The 20907-nt window shown below is 39.1% G+C and overlaps 1 protein-coding gene across 3 annotated transcripts in view; it reads left to right on the forward strand.

The window, feature by feature from the left end:
* Positions 1-20907, forward strand: part of PKN2 (protein kinase N2) — a 58543-nt gene extending 37636 nt beyond the window's left edge. The window contains exons 4-22 of one of the 3 annotated variants that reach the window (XM_064147955.1): positions 1404-1521; positions 3115-3260; positions 3363-3576; positions 6643-6825; positions 7108-7217; positions 8993-9136; positions 9277-9352; positions 9678-9852; positions 10108-10237; positions 10660-10796; positions 10923-10998; positions 11086-11177; positions 12656-12832; positions 13430-13492; positions 13595-13671; positions 15317-15459; positions 16758-16865; positions 18320-18400; positions 18479-20907. In XM_064147955.1, coding sequence (XP_064004025.1) covers positions 1404-1521; positions 3115-3260; positions 3363-3576; positions 6643-6825; positions 7108-7217; positions 8993-9136; positions 9277-9352; positions 9678-9852; positions 10108-10237; positions 10660-10796; positions 10923-10998; positions 11086-11177; positions 12656-12832; positions 13430-13492; positions 13595-13671; positions 15317-15459; positions 16758-16865; positions 18320-18400; positions 18479-18682 — 2454 coding nt within the window. In that variant the 3' untranslated portion in view covers positions 18683-20907. Of the gene's footprint in view, positions 1-1403; positions 1522-3114; positions 3261-3362; positions 3577-6642; positions 6826-7107; positions 7218-8992; positions 9137-9276; positions 9353-9677; positions 9853-10107; positions 10238-10659; positions 10797-10922; positions 10999-11085; positions 11178-12655; positions 12833-13429; positions 13493-13594; positions 13672-15316; positions 15460-16757; positions 16866-17357; positions 17459-17619; positions 18068-18319; positions 18401-18478 lie in introns of those variants that run through there. The other 2 variants (XM_064147956.1, XM_064147957.1) reach the window with 2 other exon arrangements.

The raw sequence follows: 20907 nt of genomic DNA on the forward strand, positions 1-20907 counted from the left end.
AAAAATTTCTTGACGTAGAACCAAAGCTTTTATATGTGTGTAGATTGGTGCATCTACCCTGCAGAATGGGGCAGCATTAAAATATTTGAGTAATACTTAGGCATAAGGAGCTCTGTAAGGGTAAATAACTCTCTTCTCAACATTCTGATTTTTCTTCCAGCAATTTTTATGCTGCCATGTTTTTTCCTAGCTCTTGGTGTCTGTGCTACTCTGCAGCTCTTTGTCTTGGTTATGTTAAGGGGAAGAATTGAATGTCTGTGGCTTCTTAAATAGTTGATAACTTCATTATAAAATATATAAATATAAACTATGTCCATGACAAAATAACTTATTGATGAGGTTATAGAGTGGCTGCCAAATGAGTTAACTAAAATAACCTTTAAGCTATAACGAATGTGATACTCATCTACACTGACTGCTGTGATTGATTGGTAATACCTAGACAGGACAAATTGATTGCCATAAACTTTCTTACACCCTGTTTTCTTTTGTTCCTGCTGCAAGTCAGATCACCTTTGAGTTATCTGGTAGTTGACAGGATATACAGGGTGAGCCATGCAGCAGCCTTAGAAGCACACGTGTAGTTCCACATAAAGAACATTTGATAATCCATTATAAGTCAGATCTCCAGTAGCTGGAGGACAGAAAATGGTACACCTGAAAAACAGGTGGATGGATAGCCATACTCTTGACCATGAAATGGTGTTCTCAGTTAGTGTGTAAGCATCTTCAGAAATGTGCTCTTTTCAGCTTCTTATGTTACTGGTTATATGGTTAGCCTAGTTTAGTTATACTAAAAGGTTACACTTTGAGTTGCTGATGAAACAGGTAATGAAGTAGCCCATGTCTATTGTGTAGTAATGCAAAAAGCCTTCAGCTTTAATTTGCTCAGAAAAACGTGCTGCAAAGTTTCTTATAATGCGCTTATGTAAGCTTACTTTGTATTTCTAATTTCAAGATTGAAAATAAGCTCATGTGAATTGGTACAGTGATTTTTATATGGACTTAATCTAGCAAATATGTTTATTAATAGAGGCCTTGTCATACTTACGGTAATTCTGAGTCATTCTATGGAGGGTGGAGGTATTTTGCACTTAATATCTTGTCCTTTCTTTAGTATCAGCTGACAAAACATTAATCTACACAGATAATGTTGCTAGATCATGCCTGCTTTATTCAGCTTTAAACAGATGTAGTTTCCATGGGAATGGCTTTAATCAGAACATGCCTCAGCCCTAACTTACTATCCAGTAATGCTCTAATGTAGTTAGTTGGTTTGCTCTACCAAATGAACCACATAGATTCAGTTCTTGTTCCTAAAGCATGTGAGTTTTGAAGTTTTGAGTTTTGTTTATTCCATAAGAGTTTACAGTTTTACCTTTTTTGTTGATTTGTTTTAACAGGATCGAAAACTTCTTGCCACAGCTCAACAGATGCTCCAAGATAGCAAGACAAAAATAGAAGTCATAAGGATGCAGATTCTTCAGGCAGTCCAGACCAATGAATTGGCCTTTGATAATGGTGATGGAATAGAAAGGAAATACAAATCGTTATTCACAGAATGCCATGTAGATATGTACCCACATGCACACAAAATTATAGTAAACTTCTCGTAGGGAGGTTAGATAAAGCTTCATGAACCAAAAATAATTGGATTCTAGGCTCACTCACACATGGGAGCATGTTTGAAAGCCAAATATGTCTAACTTGAAGCAAAATATTTTGAGCTTAATGAAGAAAAATACAGTCTCTCTTCATCATCTTTTTTTAATACCATATGCAATCCATTTTTTCTTTGTCATCTTCATTTTTCCTCCATCTATGCCTTCTTTTGTCTTAACACTAGCCAGTCATTTCCTTTAAATCATAGAATTTTTTCATTATCCTAAAAAAAAATAATCTGACCCAGTACCAAGCCTGCTTGTCATACTTAAACAGATTCACCTTACCATTGCTAATGGGAGCACAGGTGGAGGCAAAATTTTGCTGTCTTTGTGTATTTGGACTAGATCAAGTAGTAAACAACTATTTTTAGAACTACCAAAGATTTTTTTTTAGGACAACCTGGCTTGAAATACCCATGATGCATTGCAGAAGCAGTCTCAAACTTGGATTTCTTTGGAAATCTTTAAACAAATAAATACCCCTGAGCTATAGTGGTGTGAGTGTACTATGGAATTGTGGGCATATTGGTACATCTCTAAGTCTTGAACTTGATACGTGTTTCTGAGTACCAAAATTGTATAATGGTGCTTGTAATTAGGGCCTGGATATACCCTAGATAATGAAAAACTTGTGTGTGTTTTGTTTTGCAGGGTGGGGGTTGGTTTTCTTTGTTTGTTTTTGCACTTAGAGTACTTCTGGCAGGGTTTTAAAAATGCATGGGTTATGTATTTCATTTGTTCAAAAGAAAAAGAGAAGTGTTCAAGCTTAAACAGGCTTTAAAATGCCTTTTCATGTTTCTGCTGCTCTTAGAGCTTTAAATGGCAAGGAGCACATCCAGGAAACTTTCCAATTCTGTTTAGGAAATCTAAACACTGTAAGAAGTGGACATTAGAATAGTTAACTCAAACCATTTGGGGAAGGCAATGAATGTATGGGGCCTCTTACATTCTCTGTGCTGGCAGAGGCTGGGTTCCCTGGGATTTCATGTGAAGCAGGAGAATTAGAAACCAATCAGGGGACCTACTTAGCTAAAGAGTAGTTTGAAAGATGAATCCACAGAGCATGGTTCAGAAATGTGTACGTCTCAAAACCTCCCTGACAGCTGAATGATATTTGGGAGATTTGGCTTGGGCCTTAGCTCCCCTGAAGACATGCTTTTTTTCTTGCATCCCCTAGCAATTACAGCTCTTCAAGGAGTAGGATCTGTTTATTGGGTTGAGGCCCTGATCAGTGATTTCTTCCCTTAAATGTAGATGCTTAAAATTTTGCTGTTACTTTTATGATGTACTTCAAGCTTTTGTTTGTACGATGAAATCTACATCTTTCACTTTTTTTTTCCCCTCCTTATTTTCTCTCCTCCTCTCTGTTTATATGGGGGAAGGGTTAATACTGAAGAAACTGAACATGGGTGTGGTCTTCAATGAAGGTTGTTTGTTTATATCTCTGCAGCAAAACCTGTGATAAGCCCTCTTGAACTTCGAATGGAAGAATTACGACATCATTTCAGGATAGAGTATGCTGTAGCAGAAGGTGCAAAAAATGTGATGAAATTACTTGGATCTGGGAAAGTTACCGACAGGAAGGCACTTTCAGAAGTAATTTACACCCTTACAATTTCTGATACTTTATTTTAAACATTCTTTCAAGGGGGGGTGGAAAAAAGCCATCTTTCAAATTTTCATTTCATTTTTAAAAAGGCACAAGCAAGATTTAATGAGTCAAGCCAGAAGTTGGACCTCTTGAGGTATTCACTGGAACAGAGATTGAATGAACTTCCCAAAAACCATCCCAAAAGCAGTATTATTATAGAGGAGCTTTCATTGGTCTCTTCACCCACATTAAGTCCTCGTCAAAGTGTAATATCTACTCAAAACCAGTACAGTACGCTGTCCAAACCAGCAGCTTTAACAGGTAGGATTTATGGAGCTTTTTTTGTTGTGTTAAATGGTTTAAAATAAGTCTTTAATGCCAACTTTATTTCTCTCTGGATGTTATTTCGTTGTTGTTCTCTTCCTGGACAAAGGCATTTACAATTACCAAGTGTTTGTGCACCCAAAAAACACAGATAGGTTTCTTGGATTCATTTGACCTCTCTTATAGTATTAGGAATGTGTCCAGAGAAGGGCAACAAAGCTGGTGAGGGGCCTGGAACACAAACCCTATGAGGAGAGGCTGAGGGAGCTGAGGTTTTTTAGCCTGGAGAAGAGGAGGCTCAGGGGTGACCTCATTGCTGTCTACAACTACCTGAAGGGACATTGTAGCCAGGTGGGGGTCAGTCTCCTCTGCCAGGCAACCAGCAACAGAACAAGGGGACAGTCTCAACTTGTGCTGGGGGAAGTATAGGCTGGATGTTAGGAGGAAGTTCTTCCCAGACAGTGATTTGCCATTGGAATGGGCTGCCCAGGGAGGTGGTGGAGTCGCCATCCCTGGAGGTGTTGGAGAAAAGACTGGCTGAGGCACTTAGTGCCATGGTCTAGTTGACTGGATAGGGCTGGGTGCTAGGTTGGAGTGGCTGATCTTGGAGGTCTCTTCCAACCTGGTTGATTCTATGATTATCAAGCGCATTAAAAAGTAGGTAAGTACCATTGTCCCCAGTTTAAAGATGGGGAAATGGAGATGCAGAAAGGTTAAGTGTCTTGCCCTTGTCAGTGGCAGAGGTGGAGATAGACACCCACCTTTTCTCCCAGTCTCTGTTTTACCCACTGGATCTCACTGGCTTCCTAGAGGGTGAAATCTCTGGTACCAAAACATGCATTACATGGCTAAACCAAACAAGGAAATGCTGACAAACAAGCATGCAACTATTGAAGCCTCTCTTTATTGGTATGGGTTGTCTTCCTTTCAATTAAACATGAAAAATGTTATTTTAATTTTGTTTTTAGAAACTGTGAGAGAACAGTACACTTAAACATGAATATAAGGGCTTAGGAACTTTCATAGTTTGGGTTCACCTGGAGTTGTTGTCTTTCGTTGGAACTGTTTCAAGAGACAAGCCACACTTTAAGAAAGCTCTTAAATATTTGCCTCTCAGTGTTTTTAAATAAAAGCAAATACTCTTGACTGCTTGGGGGGGTATGTTGGTTTACTAAGCTTATTTAATAAATACTCTCATAAGAATTACTAGTACAGGTTTGGGGTTTTGTTTTGTTTCATTTCCCAAATCGTTTGACTTATAACTGTTAAACCAATTTTAACAGAGTAAGTTTACTACAAAAACTATCTGTAATTCAAATGTTCATTTTAGCCATGCATATACAACTGAAACCAGAATTTAATTTTGAAGTACTTTGGGTTTATGTATTAAACCAAAAAGGGGAACTCTTTTGTTGAGCTGTGGTAGTAAAATGGAGTGAGTCTTCTTATCTACCATTTTGGTTCTGTAAGGCAAATAGCAAAGTGTAAAAAGCATTCAGGACTTCAGCTGAAAGCCCATGTAAAGTTGCAGAATGATGAGGGTAACTTCTTTTCATATGGAGTCTCAAATGATCAATGACTATGGGCAGAATTCTGTATCATGCCTTGGGTTTAAAACAGCTCTTTTTAAATTATTGTTCTTTTCCTGTGATACATAAACATGTGTCAGATACGTTCTAGGGACAAAGAATTCCTCTTTAACTGTAATTTACTGACACATATGAGCAGTTTCTAATAGGAATTATCAAAACAGAGCTACGTGCTTGTGAAGTTCTTAGTAGTTTCTCTTTCATACTGGCTGCACAACGGTTTTGTGTTGAGCTAGATTTAAGCAGTGACTTTGTGCCTGCCTCTAACATTTTATGAACACCAGATCATTGCTACTGTCATACTTCATCAGAACTTTCTGATAAGCATCTATACCTTGTACAAGGTCATAGCCTTTCTGCTTTTTACTTTCTTCCTTTTTTTGCTAAGCAAATTTTGGGAATGAAGTATCCTTTCAACCTGTTTCAGGAGCCAGTAGCATCTCTTTGTCTTCATAGCCTAATGCTTAGCTGTTACTTGTCAGTTGTTGGTTCCCTAGAGAATGGGATTTCTTCTCAGACTGGTTTCTTGATGTCTGTTCTGTGCCCTATAGTGTTGCTAGACCATTTTTAGGTCAAGTCTGACTTCTGTTACTAAAGTGTAGTCTTAAGTTTCACAGTTAAGGAGCTATGTTTCTAGCAGACAGTATGATTATGAACTGGCTGGTTTCACCACTTGTAATGGTTAATTTTGTTAGTGTTAAGTGGTGTTGCAGTTTTACAGATGCTATCAAGTACAGGATGAGGTGAACTTACCCTTCTTGTAACCATCTGTGGTATTCAGATGTTTCTGTGCTGTTGGAGGAAACTCTTGCATTGCAACAGCAGCCTCTATACCTCATTTGGTTGAAGTAGAAGATTTTGACAAGTAGTTTTTTGTGTCACCTTTAAAATAAGACCAAATTCTGTCAAACTGGAACAATTCAGTGATTTTAAATTATGTACTGACTCAGATTTGACGTCAAGGATGCAGCAGGCAAATGTGACTTCTGAATGTATCCCAAACTCATTTGTAGTCTCAGTAGCCAGTGGGTTTGTTTTAATTACCAATGCAAGGTATGCATTCTTTATATAAAACTCATGAGAAATTGTTATTGTCTCATCTGCAAGATCCATCTTTTTAATAAGAAACTTGATATTTTTATTCTTAAAAAGTGACACTTCTTACAATTTGAACCCAGTGAGTTTGATTCTCAAGCAATGAAAACAAAAATACTTGTGACACAGGGAACAGAAACTACTATTTTATGCTGTTTGGGTGAACTCTTTCTCCCTGACTCTCATGTGTTTGACTTTTAATATTTTTTTCCAGTGTATTTGTCTGCCTTAGATCTGTCTTTCAAATGTCATCTGATATTTCTCTTGATACCCTACAGGGGTCACAGTGTGAACTACTGCCATAAATCCATTGCCAATCATTCACTTTGTTTATTTAAGAACAGAAATCCTTGACAAATCATTGCATGTCTTGTTCTAGGTACCCTGGAAGTCAGACTAATGGGCTGCCAAGATATCTTGGAAAACGTCCCTGGTCGATCAAAAACTACATCAGTTACGCTACCTGGTTGGAGTCCAAATGAAGCCAGATCAACTTTCATGAGAACCAGTAAAAGCAAAACTGGGAGCAGTCGAAACCTCCTGAAGACTGATGACTTGTCCAGTTCAGTATACTTCTCTTATTCATATCTTTTAATTTACATTTTTCTGTCCATGCTGTGTTCTGTAATTTCAAATACTACATGGATTTGAAGCTTTAAACATTTGTGTTTCTTCATCTGCTGTTCAAGATAAAAAGAAACAAACCCCCAAACCTCCTCTGTTGTGCCTGTAAGAACCAATTAAATATGGGATTATGTTTTCAAGGGAAACTTACTGAAGATTTTTTTGTTTGTGGAAAATCCTCTTAAAGATTTAAAGCTGAATTTGTGTACTTTATTTGCAGATGAAGTCTGTGCTGTACTGAAGCTGGATAACACTGTGGTTGGTCAAACTAGCTGGAAACCTATTTCCAATCAGTCATGGGATCAGAAATTTACACTGGAACTAGACAGGGTAAAAATGTGGTCTTGTATAGATCCATTTCATGGTACTTTTTATTTTTTTTAGCTGTTGAGATTATGCTTGAGTTTCATGTGTGCAAGTATTCCTTAACAGAATGAGCTCCCTGGGGTTAAGCTGTTTTGCTGGGTTGGCATTCTAGAGATTTTACCTTTGCCAGACTACAAACTGACATTATAATCCAAGATTTAATACTTGGCTTTTTTTTTTGTTTTACCTGCTTAATTTTTTATTAGGATACTCTGCTCATTAACTATCAATAAATTGCTATATTAGACACAGTTTGGATAGCTTATTAAAGCTATTTCATTGAACTGCTACAGTGCTTCTGCGAGTTCTCATGTGAAGCTGCTCAGTTCTTTCAAGAATAGTAAATAAATTAACTAATAGTTCCTTCCTAGAACTTTAAATGTGACTTGGAGGATGCAAGTATCAAAATTATACTCAAACATTTTTTTCTTCATGCCTTTTGAAGAGAATTTGTGTTATGTAGGTTTGATCAAGCATTTGCTTTTTAGATAACCTGGTAGTCACAGTATTTTAAAGTACAAGGATTTTTTTTTTTCCATCAGTATTTGAAATAAACTGAAACTATAAATTGCATGTTAGGAGCCTAAATGTCATCTGCAGCATATATTTAAAACAAATGAGAACACAGAGGAAAAAAAAAGCCACCTTCCTGTTTTTGCTCTCTCCCTGCAGAGCCCCACCCCTCTGAGCCCCAGACTAGATTCCGTCCATCTAGAAAGGAAGCAGTTTCAGACCTGCGGGTAGAGAAATTCAAGTTCTGGTTAGGAGCAGTAAGAACAGCACTGGCATCTGTGGAGCACTAAGGCCTTCATTATTCTCAGATCAAGACTAGAAATAGTAAAAGTTCAGTAGCTGCTCCTCCATGCTGTGTTCACTATTAAAGAACTTGATACTAGATGTTTTTTGATGCTGGAAACTGATCTTTTGCTGGGCAGGACCATGCATCCTTCCATATTTGGAATGCACATACCAAACCCCATCTCTTTCTGGTTTGGGTTTCTTTTTAAATCTGTTGCTTCTTATTGATTCCTGTTTCTTCTAAGACCTACAGCTGTCACTTAAAGACAGGAAATTGATGCATTGTCCTAGAACTGCACTGCCCTAACCGAACTTAGTAAGACGAAATGCTGCTGTTACATTGTATTGCAGGGTTCATCACATTTTATGACAAGCATGTAAGACTCTCTAAGAATGTCTAAATTCCACTGGCAGAGTGTAGTAGTGGTTCATGTTAGTTTAAAAGTTTTGATCATTCTTCACAACCATGCTATATGTGTTTCTAGAGATATTGTATGAAGTCTGCATCATGATTTGTATGTGGGTACTAAAATGTCACTGTGCAGGTGAGATAATACAATTGATGCTTGTGAATAACATGGCAGACTAGTAAAGCTGGAGTTTCTAAACACAGGTAAAAAATTGTCAGAGCTGTAGCTAAAATAGCTCGAACTAGCACTCAAATTGTTGAGTCAACAACAAAACCCATGGACTCAAAAAGGCTGATGACTGTGACTCTTAAGTTTGACACTTGTTTGGACACTGGTGGTCGCATCTGAACTGAAGCAAAACACAACCACCGTCCTAGTGAGAGTTTGCTCAGCGTGCCTAGGTAGCTTTGGCACTGTTTTAACAGCTCTGCATCTTGAACCTTAAGTTGCCAGATCTTATTATTGTACAGAGGTAACTCTTGCAGAACAATACTAATAAGCAATTTCCTGTGTGTATGTTTCCGGTCGTAGTCACGTGAATTAGAAATCTCAGTTTACTGGCGTGACTGGAGATCTTTGTGTGCAGTAAAGTTTCTGAGGTTGGAAGATTTCCTGGACAACCAACGACATGGCATGTGTCTCTACCTGGAACCACAGGGCACTCTGTTTGCAGAGGTAAGGGTGTTTCTTTGAGGCACTTGAGCACGCTCGCCAGTGTTTGTGTTACGGAATAACTGTACAATGTTTTTCTTGAGCTTATAAGAATGTATTTTGTTCTGAAACTTGAATTATAACACTTATTATTTGAACTGCAGGTTACATTTTTTAATCCAGTTATTGAAAGAAGACCAAAACTCCAGAGGCAGAAGAAAATTTTTTCAAAACAGCAAGGTGACTGTTTAATATAAACATACAAAGCTTTAAAATTGCACAAAGCTGTTGCTACTTTTTATGCAGACCTAGTATTTGCCTTTCAATAAAGCTGTTAATAATGAAGGATTTGGCATTGCACTTGGAGTGCTTTGCTTTAGAATTCCTTCATATGCATTAGCATTTAATAGTGAATAATTAGGAATTGCTAAGGAATACGACAAATTCAGTTTGTTCTTCATAAACTATAAACAGATTAATAAGATTATTTTTTAATTATAGCTTTTGGTAATAAAGGAAATTACTTGCACTCTATATTCTTTTTTTTTTTCCACAATATCCACAGGCAAAACATTTCTCAGAGCTCCTCAAATGAATATTAATATTGCCACTTGGGGAAGGCTGGTAAGAAGAGCTATTCCTACAGTAAATCATTCTGGCACCTTCAGCCCTCAAGCATCAGTGACTGCTACTGGGCCAGTGGTTGATGCACACATTCCTGAACTAACACTGCCAGCCAGGTAGGTGATATCTGCAGTTTTTCAGTGCTTTTAAGAGCAAGTGTAACAGTGAGATGCTCATGCCTCAATGTACATAGTGTTTATTCTGCCAGACTACAGACCTTCCAATGTTTTTACTTTAGACATCCATTCTATAGACAGATCTGCACATACAAGATTTGCTTTAGGAGAAATCTACATAATATGCAGTTTTAAGTTGGTTTTCATACTATTAAAAATCTCTGCTGTACAATGAGGAGTTATTTTTATTGCCAGTGACTCTCCTGTAGCCAAATTGGACTTTGAACATGAACCTGAGCCTCCACCAGCTCCACCCCGTGCATCTTCCCTTGGGGAAATATCTGAATGCTCTTCAGAGATCAAGGCTTCTGACATACCATCTCAGGCAAGTAACTTTCAGGCCATACAGTTTAACAAGGTTGTTACACTGCTATCTTTATGATAGATTTCTTCCCTTAGTTATCAGCATATGCTCCCTTAACTTGCACGTGCAGAATTGTCTCAGACAGTTGTCTCAGTGGTGGGAAACTGTCTCCATGGCTGGTGTGTTTAATTCTCCATATCACTCCTTTCACCACAGTAAGAAACAAAAGCACAAAATCATTAGACCATTCAGGAAAAAATGCTTTTATTAACAAAGAGCAGAGTGGTTGGAACAACAGGTTAAAAGCTTGCTTATCGATACATCTCTAAGTATCCATTTTACCTTAGATAATTCTTATGTTAAGAATTTTATGTGCTTGTAGTCAGCTCTGCATTTATTTGTCCTTGAAATCAGTTTTAAATTCTCAGACTTTTTCTTCACAGGATGAAGTAACAGCTTTTGATTTTGAAAATGGCAAAAATAGTATTGTCCCAAAGCTCCAGCCTGAAATAATCTGTGAGCATGACAGTCCTCATTCAGACATAAAATACACCAACACCCGAGAGTCTGAAGATAGAAGGTAAAAATGCAGTAGTTTTGCTGGCAATCTGAATAATATTTCTGAAAGTTAATCTACAAGATTTTTTACTGTGGTTTTTGTTTTGTCTTTGGTTTGTTGATTTGTTTTTTTTTTTTCCTCACATAGAACACAAGAAAGATTTCAGTTCAGTTTGAAGGATTTCCGATGTTGTGCTGTATTGGGCAGAGGACATTTTGGAAAGGTAAATGTCTAAAGACTGTATCAAATGTCAAGGCTGCATCAAGAACTAGATGTAGCTGTTGGATTAATTGCTTATCTTCTGTTTTAGGTGCTGTTGGCAGAGTACAAAAACACAAACGAGATGTTTGCTATTAAAGCCTTAAAGAAAGGAGATATTGTGGCTCGTGATGAAGTAGACAGGTCAGTCTATGAAATACAATACACAGATTCCACAAATGAGTTATGCTTGTTTTCTGCACAACTCTAACCTTAACCAAGCAGTGGTTAAATTCACTGAAAGAGCAAAACAGTTTGTCATCTTCCTGCTTAGTTGACTGCTGCAGACACACAGTCTTTCTACCGGGACAAGAAGGGAGCAGTGAAGCTCCCTTCGGTTCGGTGATTAGGTTTAGTGCCCTTCTTACCATGCCTGTACTACACTTCTGACTTAAAGCTGATCCCACTTTTCCTTTAAGTTCTCTTGCAGTTATCTGTTCTAATTATTCTGCAGACTTCTATTGCATTTTGGGAGGACAGTGACGGTTTGCTGTCAGCAACACCTGTGATGTCATTTTCTCAACCTGTATTTTACTGTTGTACTTTGTTCATCATATTTTCACTTAAGTCCTGTGTATGCTCCACTGTTGTTGGGGTTTAATCTTTTTTTGGCCCCTAACTCAGATTTTCCTCTCCTTGGAAGTGAAGTAGTGGTTACAAAACGGTATGGTTTTCATGCAAGAAGGTCCTTTTATAGCTGTTTAATGGTGACTATATTCACAGTTGGCCTCAGGAGAAATAATCTGGAATTACTATAGATAGCTGTCTATAATATTGTTACTGTTTTTCCACTTAATCTGAATTGTGTAAGTGTAGTGGTTCTGGGAGTTACCCACCCCTCCCACACACACAATGCATTCACCCAGACTAAGCCGGCTGGAAGTTAAGGAACGAAGCTTTAGATTCACAGCTTAGCACAATATACAAGCAGAGATATACAAGGTGTTACAATTATTGACAACTATATACACTTATAAACTAGTTAAAAGTAGTACAGAAACACAATACCCCTCCCAGAAGTCAGAATGCCCAGGAGGGGCTCCCAACCACTCTTCCACTTTCTTTCCACTCCCCTCCCTTGTTCCAGAGTCTGCTGTATGTGCAAGGTGAGTTGGAAGGATTGGCAAGGGGGTTTAGAAGCAGATTGATTAATTGGGTTACACAGATCCAGGCAGAAGCCAGGGAGAAACACTGTCTTATCTATGTGGTCTGGTTTTTGTACGGCTCAGCAAACCGATGAGCAAAGTAGACATCACCATTGTTTTCTTTTCACAGCCCATAATCTAATTTCTCTCATTAAAATATCCCAGTTAGCTTCAAACCAGCACAATGTGACATATAAGAGGTTTGAAGCTAATATTGCAAGGAATCAATGCATGCATAACACAAGTCTGAGTATTTGGAAGGAAAACTGACAGGGTAGGATTTTCATGGACTGCTAAGTTTCCTTTTTTGTTTGTGAAAGCCGTATGTAACTTCTCTCCTGAAACAAAAAATGTTCTTACCTTATCCTGAGGAATGGAGGGAAAACCAATAAGATATGAATTAGCAATAGCTTCTGAGAGTTGAAAAATCATGGTTCAGGATTCAGCTTTAAATTTTGTATGATTTTCTGTTGGCAGCTTGATGTGTGAGAAGCGAATATTTGAAACTGTGAATAGTGTGAGACATCCCTTCCTGGTGAACCTCTTTGCTTGTTTCCAAACCAAAGATCATGTTTGCTTTGTAATGGAATATGCTGCTGGTGGGGATCTGATGATGCACATTCATACTGATGTCTTCTCTGAACAAAGAGCAGTGTGAGTATCCATCCCTTTTTGTGGCATTCAGTGAGGGGTACTTTTTGGTGGCTAAGAACTATCACCCCATGCCTCTGCATTCTGTCATTTTCATAAAGGCTCTTGCAAGTTTTTAAGAGTCAGAGACTCCAACAGATTTTCTTAGAAAGAGACATGCAGGTTTAATGTGCCTGAATCTATACTGAATTACAAAATTACAATGTAATGTTTATAATACTATTTTTAAGATCACATGAAAAAGCTTAATCAAAAGTTAAAATGGCAGGGAAGGCTCAAAAAAAAGCTTAATCAAAATTTAAAATGGCAGGGAAGGCTCAAAAAAATCCCCAAACTAGAGCTCTTTCTATGCCATGGCAGTGAACACTACAGAAAACTTGTTCTCCAGGCCAAGTGAACGTACTGCAGCTTGAAAGCTGCAAGTTTAACCATTCTTGCCATCCAACTTCAAAATGCTGACCTTGAATAAAACTAATCTATACCTGAGGAAAGAAAAGACCTGTCATCTTCACAAGGTGGTTGATAAAGCCACCATAGGCTTCACATTCTGCAAAGGAAGACTGACATCCATTGAAATCTTCACTTTTACTTCCTCAACAGATTCTATGCTGCATGTGTGGTTCTTGGACTTCAGTATTTACATGAACACAAAATAGTATATAGGTAAGTAGTCACTGAACCAGTTCCAACAGATGAATTTCAGCTCTTCTGAACAGTATTGAGGAAACATCATTGATGCAATTTTTGTCTCAAATGTTCATTTAGGGATTTGAAGCTGGATAACTTATTGCTGGACACAGAAGGCTTCGTGAAAATTGCCGACTTTGGTCTTTGCAAAGAAGGTAGTGGACCTTTGGTTTTCTTTCTAAGGCAGTCCCATAGCCTGTCATACTCTTCCTCTTCCTTGAGACTTTTAAACTGCCAAACAAGTACCAGTGATTTTCCATTGGAGGTGGTGGAGTTGCCATCCCTGGAGGTGTTCAAGAAAAGACTGGATGGGGCACTTGGTGCCATGGCCTAGTTGATTCTCCCAGGCAACCACCAATAGAACAAGGGGACACAGTCTCGAGTTGTGCCAGGAGAAGTATAGGCTGGATGTTAGGAGGAAGTTCTTCACAGAGAGAGTGATAGGCATTGGAATGGGCTGCCCAGGGAGGTGGTGGAGGCACTGTCCCTGGAGGTGTTCAGGTGTTCAAGAAAAGCCTGGCTGAGGCACTTAGTGCCATGGTCAAGTTGACTGGCTAGGGCTGGGTGCTAGGTTGGACTGGATGATCTCGGAGGTCTCTTCCAGCCTGTTTTATTCTGTGATTTGATTGAAAATTCCATCTCTAATTATACAAATGTAGAGATAGGTGGGAATAAGAGAAACATCTGAGCATGACCCTTGGTTGTTTTTGGTTGTGAGCATCAGCTGATTCTTATTTCATCATACCTGTGCTTATTAAGCTGCATTTTCCAAGTTAGAATGAGGACTACCTAATGCTTTTTCTACTAACTGAACATGCCAACACTGTACAACTAATTCAAGTACCATTATCCATAAGTCACTCTTACTTTTTTACAGATACTTTATCTGTTTTTTTAACACTGAAATGTCAGATGGACATGACATGCAAAGGATGCTATAGCTGAAATAGAGGCAGTTATCTCAAAAGGAAAGCCCAGATATTGGAAATTTACTTTCAAACATCCCACTACTGGCAACTACCTTTTAAGTAGGACATAAAATAGAGGCAGCAAGTGAAATATGCCCCCTCATTGGAGTGTAAGATTAGGAAGGGTCCATTTCCTTCTCCGGTTTATAGAGTCTGTCTGTTGATAGCCTAAGATGGAATTCAGTTGGTGTTCAAATATTACTATTGTCTTCAATATGCTAGGGAAAGTTTTGTGACCTTAGCTACACAACAAGTCCCATAAATGACAAAAGAAAACATGGACAAGGGAAGCTCCTTGGTTTACTTACTACAGTCAATTAATTTCTCAAGCTTTCTGCAACACTTCCCCTTCTGTTACATCAGCCTTCCTTGGTGCTAATGTCCCAGACTGTGCCCCTTTTGCACAGGGCTGGCTTTGCTTAAAGCTGTTTCAATCCTTATTTTACTTCTGCTAATGCAGATGTATCCATGGTAGGCACTTTTGACTTGTGTGCCACACTTTCCTCTACTAGCAAGCAGAAATAGAGCATAAGATTCTTTGTGGCTTTCCAAGCAGAGATAACTGGGTGACGTGTGTAACTGAAAGCTTAATGTGGACCATTGCATGTAGTTAAGAACAGAAAAACTTAACACTGAGGCACACCTGGAACACAGATATGGGAAGGAAGAGTAGGGGGAGACTTTTACCTCATTGGCCTCTATCTTCAGGACAGGTCTTTGGAACTGCAATACCAGCTGAAGCTGCTCTAGAGGGAGGTTTTGGTTGCTGCAGGACTAGGTTATAGAGTGGCAAAAAAATGTTGCTTGCATTTCACTAACTGTAACTTTTCAGGAATGGGATTTGGAGACAGAACAAGTACATTCTGTGGCACACCAGAATTTCTGGCTCCAGAGGTGCTGACAGAAACTTCATATACGAGAGCTGTAGACTGGTGGGGTCTTGGTGTACTTATCTATGAGATGCTCGTGGGTGAGGTAAGTTCCAGCAAGATACAACAGAGTCATAATACCAATATATGTTCAAAAGGTTACAAAACTCAAGATAGCAGCAGCCTGTCAACATTTATTATGCCCTATCTGCATCAATACCTGTTGATACAGTAGGTGTAGGCCTATCTGTGGCAGGGAAGTTGGAGCTAGATGATCCTTGTGGTCTCTTCCAACCCTGACCATGATTCTATGACTTTCATCAAGAAAGAGTCTTTAGAATTGAGCAGTTACTTGCCTGACACTAGCTCCTGTGATGCTGGTAAGTGATGTTATGAGTTTGAATTATCAGCAGTTGTGGAAGTGAATGAATTGTAACCTCTAGATTTTTGTTTGGTTGTTTTGGTTTTTTTTTTAACTTACGTTATTGTGCCTTTAAATTACACTAATGGAATGTTAGTATCAGTACTTTTAAGCAAGAACATAGCACATCTGGTTTGGGGAAGCTCAGTTTCCAGCACACATCTGTCATTGTCAAATTTGGATGGATACAGCTGTAGCAGGTTTTGCTTTCAAATGCTTTTGGGCAGAAGATAAAATTCCTTTAATGCACAGGACGAGATAGTAGTGAAAGATTATGCCAAACACAATGCTGTTTACCATGTGAACTACAGCTGCCTTAAATGGAACACCCCAGTTCATGGAAATGAGCTGGTATAAGTAAGTTCCTATGGAGCAGTTATTTGTGTATGTTGCTTTCTTTCTGGTCCATTCCTGTTACAGCATCTCCCAGGTAGCAGAGGGATGGTTTACATGTTGAAAACCAAAGGAAAAATAGATATTTGCTCTCTTTTTTTTTAATATGATCACTTTTCTCCCACTTCTTTTCAGATGAAAAAGGACAAAAGGCTTGTAGAGTGTTACCTATATCTGCCAGGTCACCTCCAAACAGTCTGAAAACCCCTGAGCTGTAACGTGCTAAAGATACTATACAAACTAGTTAGTCTTGATCATGTTACTTGTGAGTGGCAGCTCTCCCAAGGAAGGCTTGACACATACTTTCCACATTTCCTGTGTATCTTGTGTCAGAGTTCAAAAAAGATCCCAGTTTTAGGTGTTCATCTCTCCTTTAAAAAGCACATTTTCAAAGCAGAGTCCCTTGGTAAGAATTAAGGGATAATACTAACTTGCCTTACTCTTCCTCTCTTCCTTATGGAAGAGTTTTTGGGTAAAGGAAGACTTTTCAGGATGTCTGGTTCCAGACTGCCAGTTGAGTATGTGTTGTTTTCAGCTGTAAGTGATTCCTAAGCCTATTTAACAGTACTTTATTTCATTACTTTCATTAGTCTCCCTTCCCTGGAGATGATGAAGAAGAGGTGTTTGACAGTATTGTAAATGATGAAGTAAGATACCCACGATTTCTGTCTACAGAAGCCATCTCAATAATGAGGCGGGTGAGAACATAATATTGCAGTATTCCCTTGTCCTCCTCCCTTTCCAACTTTAATGAAATTTATTACTTTTGAAATGAACAAAATATGTTAAGAACTCACACTGGGGGTTGTTTTTTTCTCCTACAATTACATTTCAGATTTGCTTCATTTATGCTTGTGCCATGCTGCCCATCACCTTAAATGAAAATTGTCATCAGTGCCATTGCACTTCATTTAGGAAAAAGTGTTTCTTTTAACATGTAAAGCACTAGAGGCTCTATTTTCTCCCAGCACTGTGTTTCCTACTAAGATCTAACTAGAGGAGCTCAGCTCTTTGCTGGGCAGAACACTGCTGCATTGACTGACCTGGTAGATTTACACTGTCACATGAAAATTTTAATTCAAAGACTTGTTCTGGTTTCATTCCAACTGGGGCAGGGAACACTGTACACATGGCACCTGCAGTCCCATTCTTGGCAAGGAACAGCTGATTTTGTTTATGATTGTCATTAGGGCTATCCTTGGTGTAATGCTTGAACCTGTCTGAGTTAGCTCCTTGTCACAGTCCATAGAAAGGCATCAACTGGAGGTGATTCAAAGCCTTTGGAGGCAGCCCCTCCACTGAAATGTCTGACACTGACTATTAGCCCAGCAGCCAATTCAGCAAGGTGCTGCAGCACACGAGTTAAAGCGTGTCACACTAACTACTGCAGCATTGGTATATTTAAGTAATAGCACAAATAGTGTATAGCTTAAAATTATTGCTTTTTCCCAGGGAGCTTTTGTCTCAAGAAGAAAGAATACAGTTTTAGGACAGTACCTGTAGAAAATTATCATGCCAATAGCCACAGGGAACTGTGACATTGCACCCAGAGTATGTGCACCCTTAACTTGGTGCTTGCAGCTGCCTAGTTGGAGTTGTGCATGCTCTGCTCCCAGCTGAGAAATTCTGACATAGTATAGAAGACACTATGTTTTGTTGGCTGCATCATCAGCCTGATGCTGGGCACTCTGCCTGGAACAGGGGTCTGCTCACAGCAGCCTGATGCACAAATGCAAGCATGTAATTAATGTTTTTGTTGTTAATTGGAAACCCCTTTCATTTGACTGGGTGTGTGAAGCAGCAGTCAGCCCTCTCGTGGTAGCTCTTGTGGGCACAGGAGACAGCAGAGTGGTCTCTCTTCTGTGCCAAGCAAGCAGCACTACCTTATGTGAATCCTGTATCCTCCAGCTGAACACTTGCCCCACAAATCACCCTAGGTACCAGGACTTAGCAATGAGCCAGTTAGTCATAGCTAGGCTGCTGGTGGAATTATGCTTACAGATGCCAGGCATCAAAAGGACACTGCTGTCTCTAGCTACATGCATTCAGAGGACCAAGAATTTTCTGTAGGTCCATCTAATCTTCATCTTGGTAGCAACTGCCTTCCCCCTGCCTCTGAATTTGTGCACTGACATCTTGCATATTTCGTCAGCTGCTACGAAGAAATCCAGACCGACGTCTTGGAGCTGGAGAAAAAGATGCTGAGGATGTCAAAAAGCATCACTTCTTCAGGGTGAGTGCAAACCAATACTGCTAAGGACACTAAGGAGCAATAGGCAGGAAACTAAATGTCAGCTGGTTTCTTTTACAGCTAATAGATTGGAATGCTTTACTGGCCAAGAAAGTGAAGCCTCCTTTCGTACCCACCATTAGAGGACGAGAAGATGTTAGTAACTTTGATGACGAATTTACCTCCGAAGCACCTATCCTCACTCCACCTCGGGAACCAAGGATACTTTCAGAAGAAGAGCAGGAAATGTTCAGAGATTTTGATTACATTGCTGATTGGTGTTAACTTCTAGACACTGTGAAACCCCAGCTGACTGGCTCACAAGAACGCCTCTCTCAGAAGGATACCGACCCTTCAATTGCTCTCTGTGCCACCTGTAGCTTCTGTTTTTTTAAATCACATGAAGATCCTTTGAGTACTGTTTTAACACTCTTGTGAAGAGTGGCCTCTTTGTACATTGTTTTTTTTTAATCTGAGCACTGGAACACAGGTCTATGGAGTTCTTACGCTGAGTTGGTGAACCCAGGCTGTATTAAGCTTCCCACATGGGCACGCATGGATCTGTACCGATTCTCTCACTCCTCTACAGCAGATAACATCACTTTGTCGTAGATCTGCCTTAAGTGGGAAAGCAGACTTTGAGCTAGGTAACTGTATGTCTCTACTCAGCCACACTGCAATAGAAGTTTGGGATACTCGTGACACAGAACACGGTTCTAGCTGGAGAAGGCAAATTATTTCAGTTCAATATTACCTTGTGCAGTCTGCAAAACTACACCTTTCTATGTACACGTTCATCATCTTAAAATAATGGTATTGAGAACAGGTATGCCTTGTTTTGTAAATTTTCTATGGTATTTATTAGGAGAAATGTTCCACACCTTGCCTTTGAGATAACAGCAGCGTAGGTGCTTCCATTACAAACTAAAAACCCAGAAAAACCCAGAAAGTTTACCAAAGCCACTTGCCAAACAGTTTTGCCTTCAAGCTTTTAAAGCATGGCTTAAAACCCTGGTCACTGTGGAGAATGAAACAAGGATGTTGCTCAGTCTAACCACACAGAGCAAAGCGTTTCCTGGGCCCATCCACTTCTGTACTCGGACTCATGCCTTTCCCACTCACTGAGTGGACAGATAAGTTAGCCACGTAGTCTGTGTAACCACCTAGATCATCCTGTACCTGCTGTACAGTACCATATCACTGTTAGAAGACGTAGGGATTTTCACTGTATACATGCTGTGAACATGTATAGCTGGAAGCTGTAATGTATTCTTATGTCCAGGCAAGTAATTTAATGATACCATTTCATTCACTTCACTTGGCCACAGAGCCAACAACATAGAGCTCTGAGTGAAACAAGTATTTGTATGCAGATAGGCCACTGAACTCCAGAACTTAGATTGGCAGTTACTAAGGGTAAAAGCAATATGTTGTAACAGAATGTATAAATATTTTTGATAAAAACAGTGTATATTTTATAAACCCCTTAACACTAAAAGCTGTACCTCAAAAGCTGAAAAACAACGCAGACCAGACACTGTGCACACGTGTAAACCAAGAGCTGGTTTGGGCATCTGGTGTTCTTTGGGCAAACACTGATTCTTGGAGAATAAATATCCCACGTGGGCCTTAGCTCTAGCACTGTTCAGAGCTGGTATCTCATCTCACAGGTTCATCCTAGCCAGGTGTTTGCTGTTCGTGGGCTAAGACAGTGAGAATTGGCACTCCAGTGAAATCTGAACTTTTACTTAAAGCAGAAATGCAAACCCCTCAAGTATGCAGACGCTCAGGGGGTTGTTCAAAATCATGTTGCTGGACAGACCTGCAGGGTCAGGCAGGGGATAGGCTTAGGGGCTCCAAAAAAGAAAGGATTAATAGGTCTGAATCGGGCACGTACCCACCCCGCACTGGAACAAGGAAGGCATCTGTACCAGCCCTACAAATCATGTTTGGCAGGGGGAGTCAACTTTTCAGCATCATTCACGTTCAGATTGTAATCTGTAAGAAACATCATATTCCTCCATCTAGCTGAAACCAATACTTTTGAGGTACAGTCAGCTCACCCTTTTTGGTTCCCAAATATATATATATATATAAGCATCTACCAAGGTGCTTAACACTTATGAAAGTATCCTCAAAAATACCTTTTTGTAACTACATCTTGTACAGATTTTTTTTTTAATCTAAATAAATCACTAAAAATGGAAAAAAAAAAAAGAATTAGAGGGCAGGGTATGTTCACCCAAGTTAAGCTGAAAGAAAGCACTAATTTTATCTCTGTAGTTTTTAAACTATTTTTAGGCAGATTAAGATTTTAAACCCTAGACTGTAAATATATTTTGCTATACTTTATCTGTATGTGGCTGCTCAAGCACTTTGTAAGGAAATTAGGATATTTTAGAATGGTACACTATGCATTAAAATGAAATGTGCCTTTAACAAATGTCATTCTAAGTGTTTTGCAGTCATTAATATCACAAATTAAAGTTTTAAATAGAGTAATTTGTAAA

The sequence above is a fragment of the Pogoniulus pusillus genome, chromosome 8 (assembly GCF_015220805.1).
Source record: "Pogoniulus pusillus isolate bPogPus1 chromosome 8, bPogPus1.pri, whole genome shotgun sequence".
Lineage (NCBI taxonomy): Eukaryota > Metazoa > Chordata > Aves > Piciformes > Lybiidae > Pogoniulus > Pogoniulus pusillus.